The sequence below is a fragment of the Hyperolius riggenbachi genome, chromosome 11 (assembly GCF_040937935.1).
Source record: "Hyperolius riggenbachi isolate aHypRig1 chromosome 11, aHypRig1.pri, whole genome shotgun sequence".
Classification (NCBI taxonomy): domain Eukaryota; kingdom Metazoa; phylum Chordata; class Amphibia; order Anura; family Hyperoliidae; genus Hyperolius; species Hyperolius riggenbachi.
In genome coordinates this window covers 249,569,092-249,596,676 of record NC_090656.1, presented here as the reverse complement: position 1 = coordinate 249,596,676, position 27,585 = coordinate 249,569,092, and the positions used below count along the sequence as shown (strand labels likewise).

The window sequence follows — 27,585 nt, the reverse complement described above, 5'->3', positions numbered from 1 at the left end:
AGCAGAAACATTTAAGTGTGACAAACATGCAAAAGAATAAGAAATCAGGAAGGAGGCAAATAGTTTTTCACACCACTGTACATCCATTATAGCTTTACAATTAGAGATAGCCCGAACGGTTCGCTGGCAAACTTGTTTAGGTGAATCTCAGTGGTTCACATTCGACGCAAAATGAGAGTTTTTTTCAAAAAAGTTAGTGTTCGCATATTTCCCATAGACTTTAAAGTGAACCTCCAGACTAAAAATTGACTCAGCAGCACTGGAAAGGCTTGGTGTTTCTTTAACTGTTTCACAGCATCAGAACTTTTTTTCTCTTATACAAGCCTCATTTTTAGCTGCACAGAAGAAAACTGCCCGGGCATTTTTCCCCTAATGCTGTGCAAAGCATGATGGGATTTCTGATGTTGTTGTTCTCGTTCTGCTGTTTTGGTGCAATTTTTTTTTTTTTTACATTTTGAATTTGACATTTGAAGCCTAGCGTGTGCAGCTGGGGCGGGTGATCAGGACACAGGACAGTTGGAACTGTGTCTCCTGCTCCTTGTCACCTCCTTTCAACCAAAAAGATGGCAGCCCCCATGACAAAGATGGCAGCCCCCATGAATCACAAACATTTGCCTGTTCTTTTAAAACAGTGTGGGTAAGAGATTATATTACCTATCTATTCTAATTAACATAACTAATGTAACTTAATGACAGTATGTTTGTTTAGGCTGCAGTTCCCTTTTAATGGCACCGAGGTTAATAGTTAAGCCCCCTTACATGCTATAAACCCCAAATGTGTAGGGACAGTGGGTATAAGAGGAAAAAAAGTCAAAAAGACCTTATACTTTTTGAGAAAATCGATTTTAAAATTTCAAAGAAAAATACTATACATTTAAATGTGTAAATGACAGTTCTTAGGGAAACAATTCCTGCTGACTTTAGCAGTTAATAGCAAAGGCCCCTTACATCCTAGCAACACCAAATTTGCAGGATATGTTAAAAAGATAGTGGGAAACAATGTTTTAATTTTTTTTTTTAATAAAAATGTTTATTTTTTTTATTTAATTTTTTTGTTATGTTCAGAGTGTGGGAAATTTCCCCCCCAAAAAATCATGTGGGGGTCCCCCCCCCCCGAGCTCTCTGTAACCCCTTGTCCCCCATGCAGGCTGGGTTAGCCAGAATGCGGAGCCCTGGCCGAGTGGGGCTTCGCACCCTGAGCTATACCAGCCTGCATGGTCCATGGTATGGGGGGACTCCTGGGGAGAGGGGTGGCCAAGCCTTCCCCTCTCCTCCCTAGCCCTTGTGCAATCCATGGACAAGGGGCTCTTCCCCACCTCCGGTGCCCCAGGAGGAGGTGGGGGCGATGACTCCCTGGGGGGGTTCATGGTGGCATCTGGGAGTCCCCTTTACGAAGGGAACACCAGATGCCCAACCCCCTCCCAGGAGAAATAAGTATAGGGGTACAAAGTACCCCTTACCCATTTCCACAAAGGGTTAAATGAAATAAAAACACGACGAAAAAAAGTCCTTTAATGTTCTTAATTAACCAGAAATACTTACCTGTACCTTTAAAAAAAAAAGCTCCCACGCCAATATCCTCTCATCTTGCGATCTTCAATTAAGTTGATTGAAGATCCTCCACCAGCTATACTAATTAGTATAGCAGAGAATGCGCCCGCATAGGACGCATAGCGCCAGGCTCCCGCTGTCCTCCCCGCCTCCTTACCTGTCACCCTCACCTAGCCTGGCACCTGGTGCGCCCATGGGTACACCAGGTGCTAGGCTAGGTGAGGGTGACAGGTGAAGGCAGGTGGGGAGAGACAGCGGGAGCCGGCAGCTATGCGTCCTCACAGGACGCATTCTCAGCTATAATAACCGGTTCATGAATGAGCCGGTTCTTTTTAATGAATTAAATCGAATAAATCGGCTCATTCGATTCAAGTCATTAAAAAGACCCAGATCATGATGAACCGGTTAGTATAGCTGAGAATGCGTCTTGTGCAGGATGCATAGCTGCCGGCTCCCGCTGTCTCTCCCCACCTGCCTTAAAATACATTTTCTCAAAAACTATAAGATTTTTGAAATTTTTTTTTCTTCTTGTAGTCACTGAACCCTTCCAGGTGTTAGACCCCTTGAAACATCTTTTCCATCACTTTTGTGGCCAGAAACAGTGTTTGTATTTTTTAAAGTGTCCAAAGCCTGATTCTCTGGGGACAAGTCAAAAAGGTTTTTTTGTTTACAAAAAGACCTTGTAGTTTTTGAGAACAGTGGTTTAAAAAAAAATTAAAAGAAAAAGTGGTTTTTGAACTCAGTAAGATAATATTTTGCTGCGGTACACTTTAATATATGCAGAGTTCCGCATACACACTGGAAGTTCTCGACCACGCTCTCGTCCGTGAATGAGCGTCCCCACAATGCGCAGAGCGCCTCGCCACTGCGCTGTAGCACCGAACCGATGGGGTTCATCTTATTTTTTTCTTCACATTTCTTCAAAATTGATTTTCTCAAGAACTACAAGGCCTTTATGTATTTTATAAATTTTTTTACTTGTTTTCACTTGTTTTTGGATTGAGCCAATGTTTTTTTGCAGTTTGCGCAAAAAACGTTTACAATGGGGGCTTTCTGAAAAATGCTAAATTTACAAATGGATCACGTGAAATCAGTTCAGTTTCAAAATCGTAATTACATGTAATCGTAATTGCGAATTGTTTTGCAAAATTAAAGCGGACCCGACCTCAGAACTTCCTCTCTGCTCTAAAAAGATAAGCAATAGCATAATGACCTTTAAAGAAAAACATTTGTTACAGCTGTTACAAATCCCGCAATAAATCTGCAGTGTGTTAACATAGGGTTAACATCCTGTAATTACCAATTAGCTCTCTGCCGTGGCAGTCAGCTGGCACAGCTGAGGCATCAAATTACAACTTGTGATTAGTCACAGATGAGGGGGGAATAGACAGGCTAAACTCTCTAAATACATACAGGGTGTATTTCTCTCTGTTTTCCTCCTGTCCTGTGCAAGAGTTCAGGTCCACTTTGAGTCCTCTTTTACACCTACAATCGAAAACGAAAATGCAAGCGTACTTCCACCCCCCCCCGAGCCCCCCAACCCCCCCCCCCAGCGTTCCACTGTGTTTCTGGTAAAATTTGTAATTCTCTTCCTGTGAACACTTTGACCCGATAAAGAATAAATACAATGTATTTATTCAAAAAAACGAACGCAATCGCCGCTTAAAGTGGTTTTGTGAGCGTTTAGCGATCTTCCTATACCTTCGATTATAGCAAAAACGCCCAAAATTGGTACAGGCACCACTTTGCCGAACGCACAGCGCATGAACCGCACTGATATGAACCTTCTCTTAGGAAGGATAACGTTTTGTGGGCGATTTGTAAAATCACCTGCGCTTGAAAAAAGACTGAAAACGCCCCTAGTGTGAACGAGCCCTAAATTGCGATGATCACTAGTAAGCGAGACATAAACAGGTTATATCAGATTGTCGGTGTGCTACCTGTATGTCCGATGCTGGGTCTGTTCACCAAGGGCCATTGCCCGGCGGAGGATTCTGGAACCGCGAGCTGGAAGCGCCCCCTGCAGGCGGCTCGTCCGCTCCGGAGTCTTCATCCCTGGAGAGAAAAAACACAATCCCATTATCCAGTCGCTCATGGGAAAATCAATGGCCATGTGTATAATAACAGCAGAATACGCCTCGGAGCGGCGCCAGGTCTCCCAGGAGCGCTCACATTACTATATTATTTTATCCAGCGCACCGACATCTGGGTCAGGCCTGGATTCATGTTTATTCCAAGACGGTGTCAGCGGGAGCCGCGCTAGCCGGTGACGTGCGCCGCCGCCGAGAATGGAAATCATTCCATACGGAAAGTGTAAAAATGAGGCAACCGAAGCGAAAGCAAAAAATATAACGCCTAACAAATAATGGACAGAAAGAAAAGAAATAACCCCTGCCAAATAACGGACAGAAAATATCGGGTTACTCGATTTAGGTATCCGTCAAAGAGAGAAATATTCGTTCTTGCATGCAAATGCAATGCAAATTGTATGCAGCTCTAACAAGGCAATCAGAGGCACTTCCTCTTGATGTTGATAGGCCCATTTCTAAATGCTTTCAATTTGCATTACATTTGCATGAAATGGAATTATTAGACATCTCATTGATCTCAGCTACTACTGTAACCGACTTTTCCAATCGCTGCGGCGTTCTGGCAAATGTGATAAGCCGCTGTCCTCCCAACAGTAACCGTCAGACATTCTAAATCAGACAGTGCTATAGAAATACATAATAATAATATTAGAGTTTAGGCGGAATGGGGGTTGCTTGTCACATCATGATCGATGATCATGTGATCTCTGCTGAGGCTAGCTGTATTCCTCCTCTCCACTGTAGGTAAGCACTGTTCCCCGATCAGGTCACCTGACTAGACCTCCAGTGTCACATGATCACAAGTAGTAGGGATATCAGGGCCCATTGCCCAATATACATTTTCTGCCTGTCTATCATATCGACTTCTTTATTTAGTGTAGGGCGGGGGAGGAATTGAATAACTGCAACTTAAGATGACAGTATTGAGCGGGTTTTATAATAAACCTGTCAGCAGAGATATATGAAGGCTGCCATTGCTGACCTACTGTAAAAGGAATGCTAGCTTTCAGGTCGTAAAGAGTCTCCCCTGACTACAATAATTTCTACGCTCCTCATCCTGATCTGCAGATCCGCCTCCTGACTGTAATGTGGGGCTTCCGGACCCCCCAGTGTCCGAGGTGGGAAGAGGATGCATCTTACTGCACAAACAACACTTTCCCGACTGTGGGAAATATAAAAAGTTTATAGGAAGGAGTCCGTTCTCCATCCCCCCATCAACACCGCGACCGTCATACAAGTGTACCCACTGCACCTTATAATATGTAAAGCAATCATCTCAAGCATATCTCCCAATTTTTTGAGATTAGAAAGAGGGACACTTAAGCCACACCCCTAATCACACCCCTAGTCACGCATACCATAAAGATTTCATAAGAAAAATATGTTATTTTATATACCAAACCACACTAGTCCTTTCTATCCTGGTGCATTTTCCTTCATATTAACATTTGGAAGTAAGAAATATATACATTTAAAGGATGGGATTAAAGCTTAGAGTCGATGAAACACATTTTTCAGAAGAAAAATACATATATTCACACAGATCTGTACATCAGTCCTGAAAGAGGGACAAATGAGGAAGAAAGAGGGACAGTTGGGCGATATGATCTCGAGGTTGCATTTAAAGGGAACCTGAAGAGAGAAGGATATGGAGGCTGCCATGTTTATTTCCTATTAAGCAATACCAGTTGCCTGGCAGCCCGGCTGATCCTCTGCCTCTAATACTATTAGCCATAGCCCCTGAACAAGCATGCAGCAGATCAGGTGTTTCTGACATTACTGTCAGATCTGACAAGATTAGCCGCATGCTTGTTTATGATGTTATTCAGACACTACTGCAGCCAAATAGATCAGCAGGGCTGCCAGGCAATTGGTATGGTTTAACAGGAAATAAATATAGATGGAAGCCTCACTTTAGGTTCCCCTTAAAGTATAAATACTGTACAGGCAGTCTCCTATTAACAAACAACTGACATTACAACATTTCAGAGATACAAACAAAGTGGTCTTCATGTACAAAACATATACACTACTGTTTATTACATATTTTTGTTGTTCTGTATATAGTTATACAATATTGTGTAAACTGTTGTAGTTGTTGCCATCTTTATTTTCTTCTTACAAATGCCAGTTGCCTGGCAGTTGTATTCATCTTCTAACATACAGTGGGATGCAAAAGTTTGGGCAACATTGTTAAATGTCATGATTTTCCTGCATAAATCGTTGGTTGTTACGATAAAAAATGTCAGTTAAATATATCATGTAGGAGACACACACAGTGAGATTTGAGAAGTGAAATGAGTTTATTGGATTTACAGAAAGTGTGCAATAATTGTTTGAACAAAATTAGGCCGGTGCATAAATTTGGGCACCACAAAAAAGAAATGAAATCAATATTTAGTAGATCCACCTTTTGCAGAAATTACAGCCTCTAAACGCTTCCTGTAGGTTCTAATGAGATTCTGGATTCTGGTTGAAGGTATTTTGGACCATTCCTCTTTACAAAACATCTCTAGTTCATTCAGGTTTGATGGCTTCCGAGCATGGACAGCTCTCTTTAACTCACACCACAGATTTTCAATTATATTCAGGTCTGGGGACTGAGATGGCCATTCCAGAACTTTGTACTTGTTCATCTGCATGAATGCCTAAGGGCCCGTTCACACTGCACGCGTTTCCAGCCGAGTTTTGGAAACGCGTGCAGGTGGCCAAAACGCACGACATCAGACATTGCATAGAGTGCAATGTCTGATGTTCACACTGCATGCGTTCCGGACCTGTGCGGTCCGGGAACGCATGCTGCACGCAGATTTTGCAAAAACGCGTGGCTGTCCCATTCACTTTTCAGTGATGGGATCAGCCACGCAACGCACACAAACGCGGATGGCCATGCGTTCGTACGCGTTACGGTCCGCACGCGTTCCGCACGCATGGCCATCCGCATTTCTGATCTGAACGGGCCCTTAGTGGATTTTGAGATGTGTTTAGGGTTGTTGTCTTGTTGAAAGATCCAGCCCTGGCGCAGCTTCAGCTTTGTCACTGATTCCTGGACATTGGTCTTCAGAATCTGCCGATACTGAGTGGAATCAATATGTCCCTCAACTTTGACAAGATTCCCAGTCCCTGCACTGGCCACACAGCCCAACAGCATGATGGAACCACCACCATATTTTACTGTAGGTAGTAGCGGGTGTTTTTCTTGTAATACTGTATTACTTTTCCTCCGTGCATAACGCCCCTTGTTTTGCCCAAATAACTCAATTTTAGTTTCATCAGTCCACAGCCCCTTATTCCAAAATGAAGCTGGCTTGTCCAAATGTGCTTTATCATACCTCAAGCTGCTCTGTTTGTGCTGTGGGCGGAGAAAAGGCTTCCTCTGCATCACTCTCACATACAGCATCTCCTTGTGTAAAGTGCGCCAAATGGTTGAACGATGCACAGTGACTTTATACTGGTTGAACTCGATGGACGTATGTCTTTTTTCAACCAAAATAACTATGTAACTATGTGACTCCATCTGCAGCAAGATGATGTTGTAGGTCTTTGGTGCTGGTCTGTGGGTTGGCACTGACTCCTCTCACCATTCGTCAATTCTGTCTACCCAAGATTTTTCTTGGTCTGCCACTTCAAGCCTCAACTTGAACTGAGCCACACTGGTCCTTTCTCTGCTGGTTCATTCAATTGAAAGGATGGGAATAAAGGTTAGAGTCACTTTTGAGAGACACATTTTGCAGTAGAAAAAGATGTATTTACACAGATCTGTACATCAGTCTTGAAAGAGGGACAAATTAGGAAGAAAAAGGAACAGGGGATTTAGTTCCCAAAGAGGGACAGTTGAGAGCTATGGCAGTGTGAGTTACACCCTGGAACAAGAATTCAGTTAATTCAGTAAAACCTGAGTCAGTTGAGTCGGAGCACCTGATCTGCATATGCTTGTTCAGGGTCGATGGCTAAAAGTATTAGAGACAGAGGATTGGAAGGACAGTCCGGCAACTGGTATTGTTTAAAAGGAAATAAATCTGGCAGCCTATATACCCCTCTCACCTCTGGTTCCCTTTAAGTAAGCTTTGTGAATCAACCCCTATGTCTGTAGTTGTGTGCTGGCGCCTGGGGTGTTGCTGTGTGCCGAAGACGTGTTGACGTTTTCCGGCGCTAGGCTTGTTGCCGTGTGCCCGCCCTAAACGTGTTGCCGTGTGCCGGGGCTAGACGTGTTGCCATTTTCCGGTGCTAGGCTTGTTGCCGTGTGCCCGTCCTTGCCGTGTGTCGGGGCTAGACCTGTTGCCGTTTGCCGGGGCTATGCATGTTGCCGTGTGCCCGCCCTAGACGTGTTGCCGTGTGCCGGGGCTAGATGCGTTGCCGTGTGCCGGGGCTAGACATGTTGCCATCTGCCGGCGCTAGGCCTGTTGCTGTGTGCCTGCCCTAGACGTGTTGCCGTGTGCCCGCCCTAGACGTGTTGCCGTGTGCCCGCCCTTGCTGTGTGCCGGGGCTAGACGTGTTGCCGTCTGCCAGCGCTAGGCCTGTTGCCGTGTGCCTGCCCTAGACGTGTTGCCGTCTGCCGGCGCTAGGCCTGTTGCCGTGTGCCCACCGTAGACGTGTTGCCGTGTGCCGGGGCTAGACGTGTTGCAGTGTGCCGAGGCTAGACATGTTGCCGTTTTCCGGCGCTAGGCTTGTTGCCGTGTGCCCGCCCTAGACGTGTTGCCGTGTGCCCGCCCTTGCCATGTGTCGGGGCTAGACCTGTTGCCGTGTGCCCGCCCTAGACGTGTTGCTGTATGCCCGCCCTCGATGTGTTGCCGTGTGCCCTCCCTAGACGTGTTGCCATGTGCCCGCCCTAGACGTGTATTGCGGTGTGCCGGTGTTATGTTTGTTTCCAGGTAATGCACTGCACCGCACATAGAGTGAATGAGTCTTTAGAGCAGGTCTTCATAAGAACCATCAGAGAAGAGATCCTGATTGGCTCCCACGGGCGATGGCCTCAGTGAATACATCCGCTGGTATTTATCTGCTGCCGCTATTGTAGGATCCGGTGACTGCGCAGCTGAAAGGACGATTTTGTGCCTTTTTCTGTGCCGGTGGCTGGCTGCCAGCATCCTGTGAAATCGCTTCCTACACACAAAGGAGTTTACTCTACTTAATTAAAGCCTTTCTTTCCACGTCTCCGCGGCCGGGAAAACGTGACAGCGCCGGGTGGTGAGCTCATCCCCCGGCCCCCGCTCCGTCCTTCCATTAAGTGATTCCTCGATACCTTCTCCTTTAACCAATGACCTTGCCGACGTCCTTCATCCGCTGACATCACCGCATCCTTATCTCGCATCTCATCAGAGACCGGGGGAGGGAAGACGGGACCCTTTGTTCGGTCATGACAATTAATCCGAGTATGGATCGTATTGAAGGCTGGTTGCCTGAGATATTGCGTCCCGCAGGGGGATTGGTCAATCTCCGGTCTTGATTTACACAGCTCTGTACAAACGCTTGACCGCCATCACCAGACATGCACTATGAGTCGAACGAGAATCGTTTTTGCAAATGTCCCATCAACAGTAAAAGACGGCAATTATTGTCCATGCTGACCGATCTGTCCCGGCGGATGTATAACAGAAATTACCTAAGGAGGGGGAAGGCTCTGGGTCCTATACAGCCTTCCAGTTCCTTTCCTGGTCCTCGCGTTCCACCGCAGGATCCTCCCTTTAAAGAGAACCAAAGATGAAGCACCCTCTTGTATTTTACCTTATAAATCAGTGGGAACATGACAGTAAACACCTAATCTGCTCTTTGTTTCATTGTTCTCTGTTTAATCTGACTGTTATCACCTCTGATAAGAATCCCCGACTGAGCACTCAGTCTAGCTTTGCTATGGAAAGATTATAGCTGAGTCTGTCTTCTCTGGTGTCTTTTCAAGCCCAAGCCTGCCCCCTTGTGGCTCTGCTATAATGACTCCGCTATAATTATTCCCTGCAAAGCCAGACTGAATGCTCAGTCCGGGATTCTTATCACAGCTGATAACAGACACTTTTAGCAGTGAGGATGAAACAGAGAGCAGGGTGTTTTTTCTAATGCTCTTACTGATATATATGGTAAAATACACAAGGGTGCTTCGTCTCTGGTTCCCTTTAAATCCCCCGCCGCAAGAGAGTGTGCTAGCGCTCTCTCATGTGCTGTACAGAGTGGCCTGTCTTCGGGTGCACTCAGGCTGCAGCGGTGGAGAGCAGTCTCCGACCTGAACGGGAGAGCCAGCGCTGGTACGCGGAGACCAGGGAAGGCTCTATAGGACCCAAAGCCTTCTCTCTCCTTAGGCGAGTTTCTTGTTTTTCGGCTTCAGACTGTCTGGAATAAAACTCTGGCATAACATTCAATAAAAATGTGTTTTCCTACTTTTTATTACCCATATAGTTATCAGATTTGCTTTTGTGCACATGTAATGTTGCATGTTTACAAATTAGAAGCTCCTAAAGTACAGTTTATCTGCTCTGAAAGCTGCCATTGCATTTTATTTATAGATTTTAATATAATACAGCAGCTATCTAGTGATACATTTCTTGTGTCTGATGTCAGTTCTGTGTAGTTCAGTTCCAGCGGATGTTGTCTGTAACTAATTATCCGTTGTTTACATTCCTCTGTTGATACAATGTTATCACCTCGGATCACAAGCTTCCACTGTAGGATGAAGATGTGTAGGACTCCGAGCACCTCTCATGGGCATGCCTTTAAGACTCCAACCAGTACTGCAAAGTACTTAGAGATGCATGATATGTGCATGACCAATTGCCGTCCTACGGACAACCAACCCCTTGATTTATCTCTCTCTCCCCCCCACCCCTTATCAAACATAAACTCTACATTTATTATAAAAACTCTCGGACTGCATATTGACTTTGGAATTTTAAGGCCAATGCAGCCCATTTATTAACCTTAATAACATTTTAATATAAAACGATAACTTGCTTATTTATTGCAGGGCAAAGCGTCCAGAGCTACTTAAGCAAACACAATTAAACAAACATTCTCTTTTTGGGCATGCGGCTCAATCCGGCCCCCAGCCGCACCAACAGACTCGGGAACAGCGGCATGCCCCTTATCAACTGTTCTTCTTATCCATTATCTTGTTACGTGAGGAAGTCACCTAAATGAAATCCTCTAAGTCATCCTTCCTTCACCATTCTCCGGACACCTTGCCTCGCCAGCTGCAATGACAAACCACCTACCTATCCTCCCCTAACGGGCGGGTGGGCGGGAATCTTTCTCCTGTGTCTCCCTCCGGCCTCTGACTCCTCCCTTCCTTCCAGTGCCTTCTCTCTCTCCCAGCTCTGGCCTGCCCCACCTCTTCCTACTACTTCCTGCCTTCCTCCAACAACTTAACCCTTCCCCTGCCGGACTATGTCCAGCACTATCATGTTGGCCTTTCCTTACGCTCCCTTCCTTCGCTTCTTCCAGGCCTTGCTTGATATGTGCATGACCAATTGCCGTCCTACGGACAACCAACCCCTTGATTTATCTCTCTCTCCCCCCCACCCCTTATCAAACATAAACTCTACATTTATTATAAAAACTCTCGGACTGCATATTGACTTTGGAATTTTAAGGCCAATGCAGCCCATTTATTAACCTTAATAACATTTTAATATAAAACGATAACTTGCTTATTTATTGCAGGGCAAAGCGTCCAGAGCTACTTAAGCAAACACAATTAAACAAACATTCTCTTTTTGGGCATGCGGCTCAATCCGGCCCCCAGCCGCACCAACAGACTCGGGAACAGCGGCATGCCCCTTATCAACTGTTCTTCTTATCCATTATCTTGTTACGTGAGGAAGTCACCTAAATGAAATCCTCTAAGTCATCCTTCCTTCACCATTCTCCGGACACCTTGCCCCGCCACAGCAAACAAGGGGGAAACCTCACCCTTGCGCCGCCCGCACCGCTAGGGCTTTTTGAATTCCCTCCTCTAACGCTAGTGTCCACAAATCAATCCCGATGGGGTTGAGATGAACCCCGTCGGCTGCCAGCAACAACTCCGTATCCTCCTCTAGCTCTAGATGCCTAACCGCCACACCCCCGTGTTGTACTATGAAACGTGACACCTCTCTGTTGAGCTTCCTCCGAGCTCGATTCACCTTCTCCACTGATCGTGCCAGTCTCCACTTGCTCCTACTCACCATCTCCGACCACACGATCACAGTGTCGGGTAAAGTAGAGCGCAGCTCCAAGAGATCACCTTTTATCTCCCTGGTTATTGCTCGCGTTGTCCTTGTGGCCAAATCATTGCCACCCGCGTGTATAACTAGGACATCTGGTGCTCCGTCCTGTGTCACCAGACTCCGTATTTTTTTCAGCACCTTATCCCACATCAAACCTGGGAAACCTATCCATCTCAGCCTCGCCGTTGTTCTTGGAATACCCAGCTGCCGACCGTCCGGTCTTACAGCAGCTCGCTGGACACCCCTTGACACATAGGAGTGCCCCATAATCCAGACCAGCCGAGGGGAGATGCCAATCACTGAAATAAAAGAAAAGAAGAGAGGGAGAACCAACCACCAACTAACTATAAAAAACTAGAACATGCTACAATGCTAAATCAAATGCGGCCTAACATAAAGCAGAAAGCGGGATGACTCCCACCTTCCTATTCGCTTTATGTGCTCGTCCGCGAGCCCCCACCTGGCTGCTTCCGTCGCTGCACCTATCCTGAACGAATGAGATGCGTATTCCTTTCCAGCTAACCCCAAGCTTGCTAAAGTTTTTCTAAAGACTGCAATAAACTGATACTTAGATAGGGAATAACCATCCTCGTGACACAGGAAGGAAAGACCAGTTTTGGTCCGGACCCTTAAAAACTCAGCAACCCTGGAGACTGGGCATGCTACGGACCCACTAATCTGAAATAAATGAATTGTCCTGCCTGCCCCTGCACGATCCGTCTTTGATCTGCGGAGGAAAACCTCCACAGATTCCGGAAGAAGCTTGACCTCCTCCCGCAGTAGACCTCCAGGGAAATGCCTTCCTTTACTCACCAATTCGCTAATCCTGAATGCCCCGAAAAACGCTAGTGAGAAAGCCGCCCCGAACAGCAATTCCTCATACCACGAATTACACAGCGATCCCAATCTGTTCACCAGCGACTCAAGCAGCTGGAACGTAACTGGACGCCTGGAATCCTTCGGTATCTGTTGCTGCGTCCTGAAACCCCTTAGTGCCATACGCACCCTAAAATCCTTGGTCACGTCCGGTAGACCCTGTAACTTAAAGGCAAATGAAAGTGCTGACAAGTTTTTTGATAATGCCGATGCAGATATTCCCTCCGCTCCTTTCATAGCCATGAACTGCAACAGCAGATAAACTTGATCTTGTTCCGTCTCACCTCTTCCGAACTGGTGCTGTAGTTCGCTCCATTGTCTCCACACTGTCGTGTATGCCGACCAGGTGGCCTCTGACAATGAGTTCGATATCCACTCTCCTACGGGCCCAGGGGTACCTCCCACAAGGCCGAGGGACAAGCCTCCCCTTGTCGATCCGCTCCTGGCGCGACGTCCCGGAATCTCTGCCATTGGAACCGAGAAAGAGCGTCAGCCACATCATTCTCCACCCCCGGCAAGTGAACGGCGAAAATGAACAGGTTATATCTCAAACAACTGAGAACCAACTGTCTCAAAACCTTCACGACCGGAGGTGATGATGCTGACAAGCTGTTGACCGCTGTCACCACTCCTAGGTTATCGCAATTAAAGCGAATCCTCTTGTTCCGAAGCAACGTACCCCACAATTCTACCGCTACCAAAATGGGAAACAATTCCAGGAGCAGTAGGTTTCTTGTAAAACCTAACTGCTCCCAACTCACTGGCCAGGCTTCCGCACACCACTTACCTGCAAAGAAGGCCCCGAACCCACACGATCCTGCAGCATCCGTGAACAACTCCAAATCATGATTGCCTGTACTCTCATCCATCCAAAGGGACCGCCCATTGAATTCTTCCAAAAAGGACAGCCACATGAGCAGATCTTGCTTATGTGCCGTTACCAGGCGAACCCTGTGGTGAGGAAGCTGTACGCCCGCAGTAGCCCTTGCCAATCGCCTGCAGAAAATCCGCCCCATGGGCATGATCCTGCAAGCGAAATTTAACTTCCCTAACAGGGACTGTAACTCATGCAGGGTCACCTTCTTACAGCTAAGGACTCTTTTTATGGTACCCTGCAAATCAGTCACTTTTTCCTCGGGCAACCTGCATTCCATAGCAATGGAGTCTATCGTAATCCCCAGAAATTTTATGCTGGTCTGAGGGCCCTCCGTTTTTTCCTCTGCTAATGGAACGCCCAATCTGTCACATACCCACCTCATTGTGTTCAGTAGATGTGCGCAGTCACTTGACGAGGCCGGGCCCACGAATAAAAAATCATCCAGGTAGTGAATAGCCGTCCTGAGCCCCGACTCGTCCTTCACCACCCATTCTACAAAGGAGCTAAACCGCTCAAAATAAGAACATGAAATCGAACAACCCATTGGTAAACAACGATCGACATAATAACCCCCTTCCCAAAAACAACCGAGCAACCTGAAACTTGTGGGGTGAACCGGTAATAAACGGAAGGCCGCCTCCACGTCCGTCTTAGCTAACAAGGCGCCCTGTCCTGCACGTTTTACCAGTCTAACCGCCGCATCAAAAGACGTGTAAATTACTGAGGAGGATTCCGGGTCAATCCCATCATTAACTGAAGCTCCTTTTGGATAAGACAGATGGTGTATTAACCTAAACGAATTTGGCTCCTTCTTAGGAACTAGCCCTAAAGGTGACACAATCAAATCTTCTACAGGGGGTTGCTGAAAGGGGCCAGACATTCTACCTAAACTCACCTCCTTCTCCAACTTCCTCGATACCACTTCCGGATGTGCGGTAACTGATTTTAGATTACGAAATGGGGGTTGCGAAGTCGGAACCCCAAAGCTAGGGATTATGAAACCCTCCGCAAACCCTCTTCTCAAAAATTCAGCTACCTCCGTATCGGGAAATCTATTTAGGTACGGTTCCATCCTTGCTACCTTCACCGGACTCTTCCCTTTTTCCAGAGGAATCCGCGTACTGACCCTTTCCTTTTCTGAAGCATTTCGTAACCATGTGACTTCCACCGCAGGCTGAGCAGTCGTGCTTAAACCGACATGCGCTCCCAAATTTGCATGCCCCTTCATTGAACTTCCAGCAGACCCCGGGCTTTCTATTGGCCAGCTGACCCGCTGATCCAGGGCTGCTGGCCGTCCCCTGAAAGGGCTGATTTGCCTTTGTGCCTGGAATCATCAGACTCATCCACAAATCGATGTTCTTATGATTCCATTTAATACCTGGATGAAAAGCCTTTTCCTGTCTGAATTGTTCGTCATACCTCAGCCAGGCGTTTCCACCATACATCCTGTGGGCCTCCCCAATCATATCGAAATAGCAAAAAAGTGCCGAACAGCACTCTGGTTGCTTCTCCCCCAGCACACTCGCATATATTGCAAATGCCTGGTACCAATTTTGGAACGTCCTTGGTATCAAGCGATACCTCCTACGCTCTTCGTCCTCTTTTTTGGTCTCATCAATTCTACCCCTATCTAAATTGAACTTACCCAAAGGGAGCAATGAAAAAATCTCAATGTACTCCCCTTTCCAAATTTTTTCACGCACCTCCTGTTTCAAATGCTTTCCCATCGGCCCCCTCATACATAAATAAACATCACCTTGTGCCTTATCTGATAAGCGGATCATCTCTGTATCCTTGTCTCCCGTCGTCTCAAGTGTCTGAGTCGACCCGGTAGCTGTCTGCACACTAGCCTGCGTCACCTGAGGCGGCGTTGCAACTACCGCCCTTTGCTCCGCGGGTCCTGACCACGCTGCTACAGGTGTGGACCTCGTAGCCGTCTGACCTTGTAAGGTATCTCGAATACTCAGCAATAACGACGTCATCATTGACAACGCCGCACCTGACACATCGCCTAAATTTGCCATATTGCCCCCTACTGCCGGGCTAGACCCCTCACATCCACTACCCGCATTGCTATTCACACCAGCATGTAAGGAATTATTGGATCTGTACATTGGCTCACCTCGCTGTGCCGGATGGTCATCATGGTCCTCCGGGACCCTCGGGCTCTCCATCCTCGGTCCATCGTCCTCCTCGGACCCCTCAGATGCGGCATCGCCCGGGCGGGCCGATCCGCTGACATTCCTGTGCTGATTGGCACCTCGTCCTCGACCCCTCTCTGTGCCGCCGTTGTCCCCTCTCCTATGCACTTCCGACTCGTGCCCCCTGGAGGTCTCGCCCCTTCCCGTCCTGCGGGGTGGGGTCGGTGAATGGTGCCTGCTTCTGGTGGCCACCCTGCCCCCTTGGTCATGTGGCTGGCCGCTGGACCCCTTCCGATGTGACCGCAGGGCTGACTCCGGCGTGGCGGTCTTCCCCGCCTGCTTCCCCTTGCCCGCACCTCTGCTCGCCGCCTGCTGAGCCTTCTTCTGGTCCGCGGCTGACTGTACTGCGGCCTGCTGTGCCCTGGTGCTGCCGCCTCCCTTCTTCCGCGTCCCACCTTTTTGCGGACGCCCAGCGGGGGGTGCTGGCGTGTGCTGCGCCTCTTGTGCTCCCTGCGGCTGCTCCTCGGTAGGCCCAGCGTCTCCCTGGCCCGTCATCCCATCCTCTCCGGTACTGGGGCCCGGTCGTTCCTCCTCCCCATGCGACTCCGGCTGCTCTGCCGCGCTCCCGCCTGCCGCTTTGCCTCTCTTCTTGGGGGGAGCCGGCGGTCCCTGAGTCGGACTTCCGCTCCGCCTAGTCCCCCTGGGCGATGGGCTGGGGCTCAGCCGCTCCGGCGGCCGCGATATCCGCGCACTAGTGCGCCCTCCAGGTTCTCCATCCGCCCCACCCGCCATCCTGGACATCTGTTCTGCGACCCATGAGGGGCCGCGTGCAGCAGCCTCCGTCCGGACCATCCGCAGCAAGCTCTCTACGTCCTCCATTGCGGGTAAGGCAGGAGCAGCCACCTTGAATCTTTCTCCTGTGTCTCCCTCCGGCCTCTGACTCCTCCCTTCCTTCCAGTGCCTTCTCTCTCTCCCAGCTCTGGCCTGCCCCACCTCTTCCTACTACTTCCTGCCTTCCTCCAACAACTTAACCCTTCCCCTGCCGGACTATGTCCAGCACTATCATGTTGGCCTTTCCTTACGCTCCCTTCCTTCGCTTCTTCCAGGCCTTGCTTACCTTTCTGTAGCTTGCGCTCTCCTCTTTCATTTGATGCCTGAATTGCCATTCTACACCAAATAGTTTTCGTATGCTTTCAAATTAAACATTGCGGCTGCCATCTTGGCTATGTTATAACTTCCAGGTCACCCCTGTCTTCTCTGTTAGAGACGTGCATCACTGAATGCAGCAGGAAGAGGAAGTGACACGCATGGCCATTGCAAGAGGCTTCTCCAGAGGGGTCATAGCACGACTTTGTTGGAAGTCGTCTGGCTTACAGGCATGCCCATGAGAGGTACTCTGAGTCCCTTTAACTGTTTGTATGCTGACCCGTTCAGCCAAAAAGCCTGTCCAAGTTGTGCTTCATCAGGCATGCACGGCCCAGCCAGGCGCACTCCTGCAGCTGGGAGCACTCTGCTCTTGGCAGAACACTCCCAGGGAAAGGAGCGCGACGGGGGAGGGCCTCTGACCGGGCCGCGCATGATGAAGTGTGCCAGACTTTCGTGGGGCTGAACTGCAAGTGACAAGAGCCACCCGGGAAGACGGCGAGGGACCAGCAGCCTCAAGGGGGCTTAAGGAAGCCCCGGGTAAGTATGGAACCTGTGACGCTTCTCGTCTCCGGTACACTTTAAATCCACAAATGGGCGTGGTGACGTGGCGACTTTGATTTGCCCTCTCTTTATTCACGACTCCTATTTTCGTTATCAGACCTGGGAAATCTGATGTAATTTCTCCAGCACTTCCAATTAGGAGGCACGTCCTGCGATTGTCTCCCTGGATGATAAATAGAGTCCGATATCTCCTGCATAATGCGTGCGGCGCACACAGAGCTGTCGCCCTCCTGTCACTCTTCCAGGACCGTCTCCGCACATTATTCACACAGCCGGCGATTCCCAGGCCAGCGCGGAGAGAGACAGGCGAAGGGAGAGGATCATCCTGTGCGGCTGCAAGACGTCAGACCGGGAAACGCAGGAGTCGTTCTGACAATGTTCCCCCGCACTGTGATAAGCAGCGATGAGCGAAAATACCGATAGTCTTTTCACATTAATTTTTGTGAATATAATGTGAAACTTGACTTTCTAGTGAAAATGCAGTTGAAATTTTTTTTTTATATATACGATTGAGATTTTTTACAAATTTTTGCAAAAAAATAAATAAATATGATTTTTCACGCTTTTTGTGACTTTTCACGATGATAAAAACATTTTGCTTTTTCGCAAATGTTTGCATCAGAAAGAAAAAGTTTGTTTCCTTTGACCCTATTGCGTAAATATAATTTATCATCGCAAATATTTTCCCGAAAATGACTTTGGAAAAAATCTTTAAGCAACACCGACGATAAGTCGCAGCATGCAGGAACGCACAGCAGAGGTGTGCACACAAGTGTGAAAAGTCTTTCAGACATGCTCATTGTTCCCCTACTAGCCCCGCCCACAGGCAGCTGTCATGGCAGAAGTGTGAGTAACCATAATACCAATCGTGATGGCGCGCCAATTGTTGATTGCAATCCAATCTGAGATTAGACTGTGTAGAAAAACCTTGGATTTTTAATTGGAAGTGTACTTCTCATCCCTATAAAAAAATATAGCACTGAATTCCTGGCAACAAGCCAATTCTGCTGGTATCTCACACATCTGGGTAAATCCAGACCAGACCTGGTTAAGATATACTAGTGACCTTAGCCTGTTTAAAAACTAGCTAGGTCTGTCACTACATCGCTGCACGACCCGCATGTGCAGGTGTGCAACCGCGGCGCGCTCTCGCCCGTACGTGCCCGCCATGCGCACATCGCGTTCCCCTCCCCCCCCTGCACATCGTGCACGCTCGCCCGCTGCACACGCCCGCCCCTTCCGGCCCTGTCCTCCCTCAGCTCTTCACAGTGTCTCTGTCCGTCCCTGCACATGCGCCGTGGCACAAAACACGGGGGACACACACACAGGAAGTGCCGGGCCGCAGAGACACTTGACTATTATTATATAGGATTAGATTATCTCTTTTGGGACCAGCTCTGAGCTGTCTAACCCCACTTGAGACTCTGAAGCCAAGAAAAATAGTGCTTTTTATTTACCTCTTCTCTTCTGCAATATCACCTAAGATGAATCGCCGCATTCCCGCGGCATAACGAGGTCTGTAACAATCCGAACTCCCGGGGGCAAAAATCCCCTGTTACTTTCTGGAGGAGGCAGAGCTTTTGGCTGTAGCTCTGCCTCCAGTTTACTCAATCAGCGCTGATCGCCGCCTCTCCCCGCCCCTCTCAGTGAAAGAAGACAGAGGGGCGGGGAGAGGCGCAGATCAGCGCTGATTGACTGTACTGGAGGCAGAGCTACAGCCCAAAGCTCTGCCTCCCCGGGCAGCAAAATGGATTTTTGCCCCAGGAATTAAGGGGTTACAGCCCTCGTTATGCGGCGAGAATGCGGCGATTCATCTTAGCTGAAATTGCAGAAGAGAAGAGGTAAATAAAAAGCACTATTTTTCTTGGCTTCAGAGTCTCTTTAAGGACCAGGCAATTTTAAATGCGGGGGTGGTGGATCAGACAGTCGGTTCCCCGGTATAGCTAGCTGGGCATGGTGTCCCCAGTGTAGCCAGGTGTCCCCCTGTAGCCAGCAACCTTTACTCACCTCCCAGGCTCCAGGGATGAGCAGCTCTAGCCCCCCCCCCCCCCCCCCGCTCTGGCCTGTATCCCCGCTCGCACTGCCGCTAAGCTCCGGGCTCTGGCTTGATGACGTCATCAAGCCAAGACCCGACTGACGTCAGAGCAAGCGGGGATGCCGGCGAGAGCAGAGGGGAGCGACAATCGCCGGGGGGGGGGTACGTCAGGGAGGTGAGTGGATCCTCTGCTTCCCCTCAGACCTTCGCTACCAATAGTGATCACTATGATCCGCCGGTAATCGCAGTGATCACGTGATCAGAGGCCAATCGCGATGGCTCCTGATCACTGAGGGGAGATGTCAGTTGTCATATGACAGCTTCATCTCCCTTCTCGGGTGCGCAGGATCGCGGCAGGTGGCGTAAATCCTACGCCGCATCAGACTTAGCCAGCCACAAGAGCGGCGTAGGATTTACTACCGCTGTCCCCACAAGGTTAATAATAAAAGCTAGACTAATGCAATTTGGTATCAAAGTGTATATTTTTTGTGGGTCATGGAAATGTTTTAATATTAGACATGACACAATCAGAAGGCAAAATATCATGTCATGTATTTCTGACCATTTTTTGCCTCCGCACAGAGGTGAAACATGGAGAGAGGACCAGGAACACTTTGGGATCTGGAGTCTTCCTTCTAAAGAATGGAGTGTCTAAAGGCCACCTGAAGTGAGAGGTAGATGGAGGCTGCCATATTTATTTCCTTTTAAACAATACTAGTTGCCTGGTTGTCCTGCTGATCTATTTGGCTGCAGTAATGTCTGAATCACACACCTGAAACAAGCAGGCAGCTAATCCAATCACCCTTCAGTCAGAGCACCCGATCTGCATGCTTGTTCAGGGGCTGTTGCTATCAGGCAGAGGATCAGCAGGGCTGCCAGACATTCTGCATTGTTTATCAGGAAATCAATATGGCAGCCTCCATATACCTCTCACCACAGTTCTCTAAGTCTTTGTTTTAGGTCACGTCAGGTGTGCTTTCCATCAGCAAAGCATTTGAAAAGAGACTCCGATTGGCTGACAGCCGCATTGTCGGCGGCGAGCACTCGATGCCAGCGTGGCGCATGCGGGTAACTGCGCACTTTGTCCGCAGGAGTCACTCGGGGAGACGCGTTTTGCGAGCTGGCAGGTCTCCGCTCCGATTCTGACAGGTTAATCTAATTCCGATTGTAGACAATCTCCGGCATACGCACGCTCTGCCCGCCTCGTCTACATATTTCAATACCTGAGAGGGGAGCGTTTCCAGGCGAGCATCTGCTGCGCCTCTTCCACTTGTTTTCCTGACAAACTAATTAATCTTGTGCGAGCGCGGCAGAGAACGCTCGTCTGAGCGCGGACGCCTCCCCCCTCCCCCTTCTACAAAGCAACGGCGGAAAATTCAGCCCACGCCAACTTAACGAGCATCTAATGAAGCCTGTGATACCGATCGCGGGAACGGCGTGGACCTCATTAGTTAAACGGGTAAATAAAATCCCCCCTCCCCCCCAAACAAAACCAAAAAAAACAAACCAAACAAAACAATATTTTACATCCCGAGTAGGGTCCCTATTTCCGAAGCAGACAATTTGCGCGACCGCTAGTGCCGAAAGTTTGCCTCCTTAGGAGCCTATTGAAATATCGGCATTGAGGGGGACTGATAGCAGGCGCTGTTACAGCTCCCGCTATTTATTGGGTGATGCGGGCGACCAAATTATGCCAACAAACAGATGTCAACAACCCCACCCTGCCCACCAGCCCAGTCTTGTGCTCCCTCATCCTGTGTCCTCCCCTGGACTTGTGCTCCCTCGTCCTGTGTCCTCCCCTGGACTTGTGCTCCCTCGTCCTGTGTCCTCCCCTGGACTTGTGCTCCCTCGTCCTGTGTCCTCCCCTGGACTTGTGCTCCCTCGTCCTGTGTCCTCCCCTGGACTTGTGCTCCCTCGTCCTGTGTCCTCCCCTGGACTTGTGCTCCCTCGTCCTGTGTCCTCCCCTGGACTTGTGCTCCCTCCTCCTGTGTCCTCCCCTGGACTTGTGCTCCCTCGTCCTGTGTCCTCCCCTGGACTTGTGCTCCCTCGTCCTGTGTCCTCCCCTGGACTTGTGCTCCCTCGTCCTGTGTCCTCTCCTGGACTTGTGCTCCCTCCTCCTGTGTCCTCCCCTGGACTTGTGCTCCCTCCTCCTGTGTCCTCCCCTGGACTTGTGCTCCCTCCTCCTGTGTCCTCCCCTGGACTTGTGCTCCCTCCTCCTGTGTCCTCCCCTGGACTTGTGCTCCCTCCTCCTGTGTCCTCCCCTGGACTTGTGCTCCCTCCTCCTGTGTCCTCCCCTGGACTTGTGCTCCCTCCTCCTGTGTCCTCCCCTGGACTTGTGCTCCCTCCTCCTGTGTCCTCCCCTGGACTTGCGCTCCCTCCTCCTGTGTCCTCCCCTGGACTTGCGCTCCCTCCTCCTGTGTCCTCCCCTGGACTTGCGCTCCCTCGTCCTGTGTCCTCCCCTGGAATTGCGCTCCCTCGTCCTGTGTCCTCCCCTGGAATTGCGCTCCCTCGTCCTGTGTCCTCCCCTGGACTTGTGCTCCCTCGTCCTGTGTCCTCCCCTGGACTTGTGCTCCCTCGTCCTGTGTCCTCCCCTGGACTTGTGCTCCCTCGTCTTGTGTTCTCCTCTGGACTTGTGCTCCCTCGTCCTGTGTCCTCCCCTGGACTTGTGCTCCCTCATCCTGTGTCCTCCCCTGGACTTGTGCTCCCTCATCCTGTGTCCTCCCCTAGACTTGTGCTCCCTCGCCCTGTGCTCCATTGCTCTGCTCTGTGGAAGCAGGGCGGCTGCAGAACGGGTCTGCAGAACGGGTCTGTGCTTGTAAGGTTGTACATGAAGTCAACAGAACTTTTCTGTAGTGTGCGACAGATGTTTTTTACGAACCCTAGGGAGCAGGGACAGTGTACAAATTCCAGAGTGTGTATGAGTCCTTATCTGTGTGGTGGACACATGCAGTCACTATAACAATGGTGTGAGAGCAGAAAATGTTTTTTCTCTCCCTGCCCTTAGTTTGTCAGTATCTCAAACTTTTTCCCCCACGGACCCCCTGTGACTTCTGGGACCCCCTGTGGAGGCATCCCTTGCAGGGTCTATTGTTACGCCCCTGCTATGCTGGAGGGAAAGGGGGAGGGGTCATCTGGCTACCTATACTGGGGGGAAAGGGGGGAGCAGTCATCTCGCTACTATACTGGGGGGTCATCAGGATACCTATACTAGAGGGAAGGGGGAGGGGTCATCTGGCTACCTATACTGGAGGGGGGCGGCTGGTGACAGTGGCCTAGGGTGGTGAAGAGTACAAATCCGGCCCCGCACACACGCCCGTGTTACCACGGCAACCCACGAGGGGGACATGTATGCGGATGGAGCCCGAAGCCAGCAATGGACAGCTAAGTATACTGTACTGGGGTGTGTGTGGGGGGGGGGCTGGGGCATTTCACATTATGGGGACAGCACCGGGGATTCTGTCTCGTTCATGCTCGTCCTGATATAGCACGTCGGCCCTACATCTTGCAGCATGTTCAATCCATACATGTGACCAATTTTGACCCGGAATTGGTCACATCGATCGGGCATGCTCTCAGCGGCATCGATTTTTATCGGATCAGATTATAATCATCGAATCAGATGGTCAATCGGCCGCCAAGTCGCCTTATGTTCAACCAGATCCAATCAGGTTTCTTCCAGTTATCGAAAAACTATAACTCCCAGAATCCCTTGCTGTTGTGGTCCACAGGTGCATTAGTAACCCTAGGGCATGCTGGGATCTGTAGTCCCACCCCAGAGCATGCTGGGATCTGCAGTCCCACCCTGGCAGGCGCACACTACAGGTTGTGCACCTGTGTCAGTGAAGGACAGGCTGTGATTTATGACTCGGCTGACCCCCAAGGTCGTCATGTGGGCCAGCTGTCACCGGTTCATTGGGGGCTAATTTACAGCGCGCCAGCGACTGCGCCTCTGACAGTCCGTCACTGACAGGCGCACTGTGGGAGATGGTGCTGCTGGATAAATTTCTAATTAATTATGAAAAATTGCTTCTCTCTCCTGCTGGCGAAGCTGCCACTATTACTGGAGGAGCCGCTGGAGTCTAAAAATGGATCAGTTCATTACATGGAAAGTATTTCTGGACTCAGCAGAGTGCGGAGTGTACAGGTGGCGGCCCTGCCATGTGCATGGAGCAACCAACCGCCAAGCTACAGCTACAGGAAGACAACCAGATGGTCAGCTGACACTTCTTATGGGTCATGTGATCTCACAAACATTCAGTTAAAGGTACGGTAATTGTTTTTTATTATTATTTATTTATTAGCTTTATTCTCACTAATATTATAAATGTGAATGTTTAAATGTTTGTTACTCGGTCACGGAACGGACGGAATGGCTGAATGGATTTGAATGAAATTTGGCACACACATAGTACATTACCTGGAATAAAGTATAGGATACTTTGTATTCCCATAACCAAAAAGTAGGTGGAGATAAATACAAATTTCACTGGGAAAATGTAAACAGCAGCCACTCTTACACTATTAATGGCAGGTTTCTCAAACTTTGCACAGTTGCTTACTGGGTGACTGGGATTAATATTCAGAAAAGTGGGTGGAGCCTACAACAGCCAATCAAAATTAATCTATTGATTTTTAAGGGGAATAGCTCATTGCTGCCATTCTTGCACTGTTAATGGCACAAGCCTCAACCCTGGTACAGTTGGTTATTGGGTGACTGAGGTTCAAATTCAGAAAAGGGGGTGGAGCCACAAACAGCCAATCAGATTTGTTTTATTTCAATGCAAATTATTGGTGCCAAAGACCGCAAAGCTCACAAACTGAGTAATTGTGTGTTAGGATTAGAAAAAGTGGACGGAGCCAACACAGCCAGATACATACCCCGGCAACGCCGGACCATCAGCTAGCACTAAATACTATAAAATATTTTTAGTATATGTATTCATAATAGTATTTATATAGGGCTAGTCTCTTCTGCTACACTTTACAGGGTACATACAGTGCCAGTTCTAGAAACAACCGGACCCATGGGCAAAATTAAGCCCGGGGGCCCTCCCTAACCCCCCCCCCCCCCCCTGTAGGGCCCCTGAGCAATCATGTCACTGACTGTCCTCAGCGGAGCTCACAATCTTCACAAGTTTATTTCAGGCAGCAAATAGTCTAGAATCAGCCCTGCTAGCCTCTAACAGATCATTAAGGTATACGGGAAAAATATATATATGGATTAATATAAAAAGAGAGTAAAGAATAAAGTAGACACAGCCTCCTATTTCTGGAAGATGAAACCTCTGCCTGTAATCCCCTCTGCAGCTGCACATCAGGGAGATAAGGCGACATCGGCGGGATGGCAGGAGACTTCGGCTCGCTATTTGGGTATTTCTCAGATAGCGTTAATCAGCTGTGCTGTGATTTTTGCAGAGCCGCACACCGACTCTCACGCCGCACCTCGTCTTATCGCTGGGAGCAGACGCGCTGCTCGGAACGCGCGCCGCTCACGCCGTGTGTAAAGAGAAGGAAATGGCAGGGGGAATTGTTAACAGGCAAATAAAACCTGGACGTCCTTGCGTTCCGCCGCAAGAGCCTCTCTCGGGGCGAGATCCGCCAGATCAAGGGGCAGATAACCGGGCTTCCAATCTCCGGCGGCAAAACCGCGGCCTAATCCTCTTTACGCCGTCTCTGTGTTATCTCGCGAAAGTCTCAGGCTCAGTTATTCCCAGCATTAATGTGACAGAACAGGAGACTATTAACTGAAAGGGTAAGTGCACTTCTAAAACTTCTAGGTCAAGCTGGACTCGCCTAATAAAAAATGGAATTACACTGTAGCCCCCCTTGAATCTGATCTGAATGCCCCTGGAGTGATTATTGGTCATTTGCTTCTATTTTACCAGTCTGCACTCATATAGCAGGTGGTGTAACTGCAGCCTGCTAGTCTGACAGCTTCCACTGCCTCTCTGCTGCCCCTAGCTGTCAGACAGAAATGTTCACGTATGTATAGTATGTTGTCTGAAACTCTGAGAACTTGTTAGCGTTGGATTGGAGGGTTGCAGGGGAGTAGCTAGAATCCATGGGGGCCCAAAATTTTGGTTGTGTCCCTCCCACTCGCAAAAAAAAATATAAGGCATCTATAAAGCATCCCACACACACTAATTTTAGATAGCCTGAGGTACCCCCAGAATTAGGCCCCCCCCAGTATTAGCCGGAGGTAGCCCCAAGTATTAGGTAGTCCCCCAGTATAACTAGGCAGAAGTGCTCCCCACCAAAGGTAGCCAGAGGTACCCCCCGCTATTAGGTAGCACCCCAGTATGGGAAGTCAGGAGCCTCCAGCAATAGAAAGCCCCTAGTATAGTTAGTCAGAGGGGTTACAGAATTAGGTAGCCCCCACTATGGGTAGTCAGAGGCCCCCCTTCACCAGTAATGGTAGTCAGAGGGCCCCCAGTATTAGGTGGTCCCAAATATAGATAACTTCTCTTTTTTTCTCTGCTCACAATACTTTGCACTAGTCTCAGAGGGCCCACCGAGAACCCCATTATTGCTGCCAGCCATTGCCTGTGGGCCGCTCTTGGCTACGGGCCCCATAGCAACAGCTATGGTAATCCCTACACCACTGGTGGCAGGGGCATAACTAGACATCACTGGGCCCCCCTGCGAAACTTTGGATGGGCCCCCCCCCCACGAAACTTTGGATGGGGCCCGCCACCCCCCTCGCTTTCTGCACAGGAAAACTGACGACCAGTGTGTTCTCTCCATGCAGATAAAAACACTTAGACTTAAAGGAAACGTCAGGCAATCTATGCTTCCCCCAGATCTACTTACCCAGGGCTTCCTCCAGCCCCTTGCAGCCGACAACTCCCTAGGGCCCCCTATGGCTTCTGGGCCCCCCTGCGGCTGCATCCCTTGCAGGGTCTATTGTTGCACCCCTGAGTCTGGTGGGTTGGGGGAAGGAGGGGAAAAGGGGTCTATGGGGCTCTTATGTAGATCCAGCCCGACAACCCAACATGCTGGCGTGCCAGTGGCGGGAACCTGTCCTACGAGCTACAGTAGAAGGCCGCTGGCTCGATGGACATACCACCCTTCTCCTGGGTTCTTGGTCAGTGAGATGCCGACAATTCTGGCTTGAAATGCAAGTTGTATGTAGCTCAGAATTGGGCTGATGAAATGTACCTCCCACCAATTTGGACCGGCCCACTTCCAATTTGCATACAAATTTGCATAAAAGTGAGATGGAAGATGCAATTATTAGCATATCATTGACCACTGCTAGTCGCTACAACACTGCTGTGCCCTGGTGGTTGGGCAGATGGGGGCGCCCTACACCCACACACCAGTCCCCTGGCCAACTTTCCAGGTGTTCCTATTCCATGTGACGCCCCCTTTACTGTGTGTAACATCGAAGGGTGTTGCTAGGATCCGCCGCGCTATTGGGCACTCCAGCCAGAAAATGGGTGTGGCCATGCACCCAAATGTGGGTGTGGTCATGGGTGGAGCCACATTTACATGAACTTTAACAGCGGTCTAAGTAGGCCTGCCCAGCAAACTGTTGGATGAAGACCCCCCCTCTCCATTTTACAAAAAAAATGCAGCATATCGCATACAGGGATGATCACCGGCTGCTGTCACGTGTATCCCCGCCGCACACCTGCGCCAATTAAACCTGAATCACGAGAAAACACTCGTGACAGCATCCGGTGATCATCTCTGATCACATAAATAGGCACTTAAAGCTGTTTAAAACTCTGACATAACATTCAATAAAAATGTGTTTTCCTACTTTTTTATAACCCATACAATTATCATATTTGCTTTTGTGCACAAGTATTATTATTCATTTAGACATAACTTCCCAAAGTTCAGTTACTTTATTTGTAAAGCTGCTGCTGCATTTTATTCATAACTGTTGTCATTCTGTTGTGAATGCCGCCAGCAGTGATTTCTGACCCGTGTTTCACCCCAGGACTCATCAGCTGAAGCCCTGCACAGCCAGAGAAAGTTTACATAAATGTATCAAGTAAAGAATGTGTACACAAGATAAGCTTAACAGCAGTTCGGATGCGGGTTCTCCCTGCAGAAGAAAGAGTCAGCCCTGTGATGTAACCCTTTGAGTGCTGTTTTACTAAAAAAA

At 49.1% G+C, this 27,585-nt stretch overlaps 1 protein-coding gene across 4 annotated transcripts in view; it reads right to left on the bottom strand.

The window, feature by feature from the left end:
* Positions 1-27,585, bottom strand: part of TRIM44 (tripartite motif containing 44) — a 312,918-nt gene that overhangs the window by 22,884 nt on the left and 262,449 nt on the right. For all 4 annotated transcript variants that reach the window (XM_068261803.1, XM_068261801.1, XM_068261804.1 and 1 more), the window contains one exon: positions 3,492-3,606. In XM_068261803.1, the coding sequence (XP_068117904.1) occupies positions 3,516-3,606 (91 nt within the window). In that variant the 3' untranslated portion in view covers positions 3,492-3,515. The remainder of the gene's footprint in view (positions 1-3,491; positions 3,607-27,585) is intronic.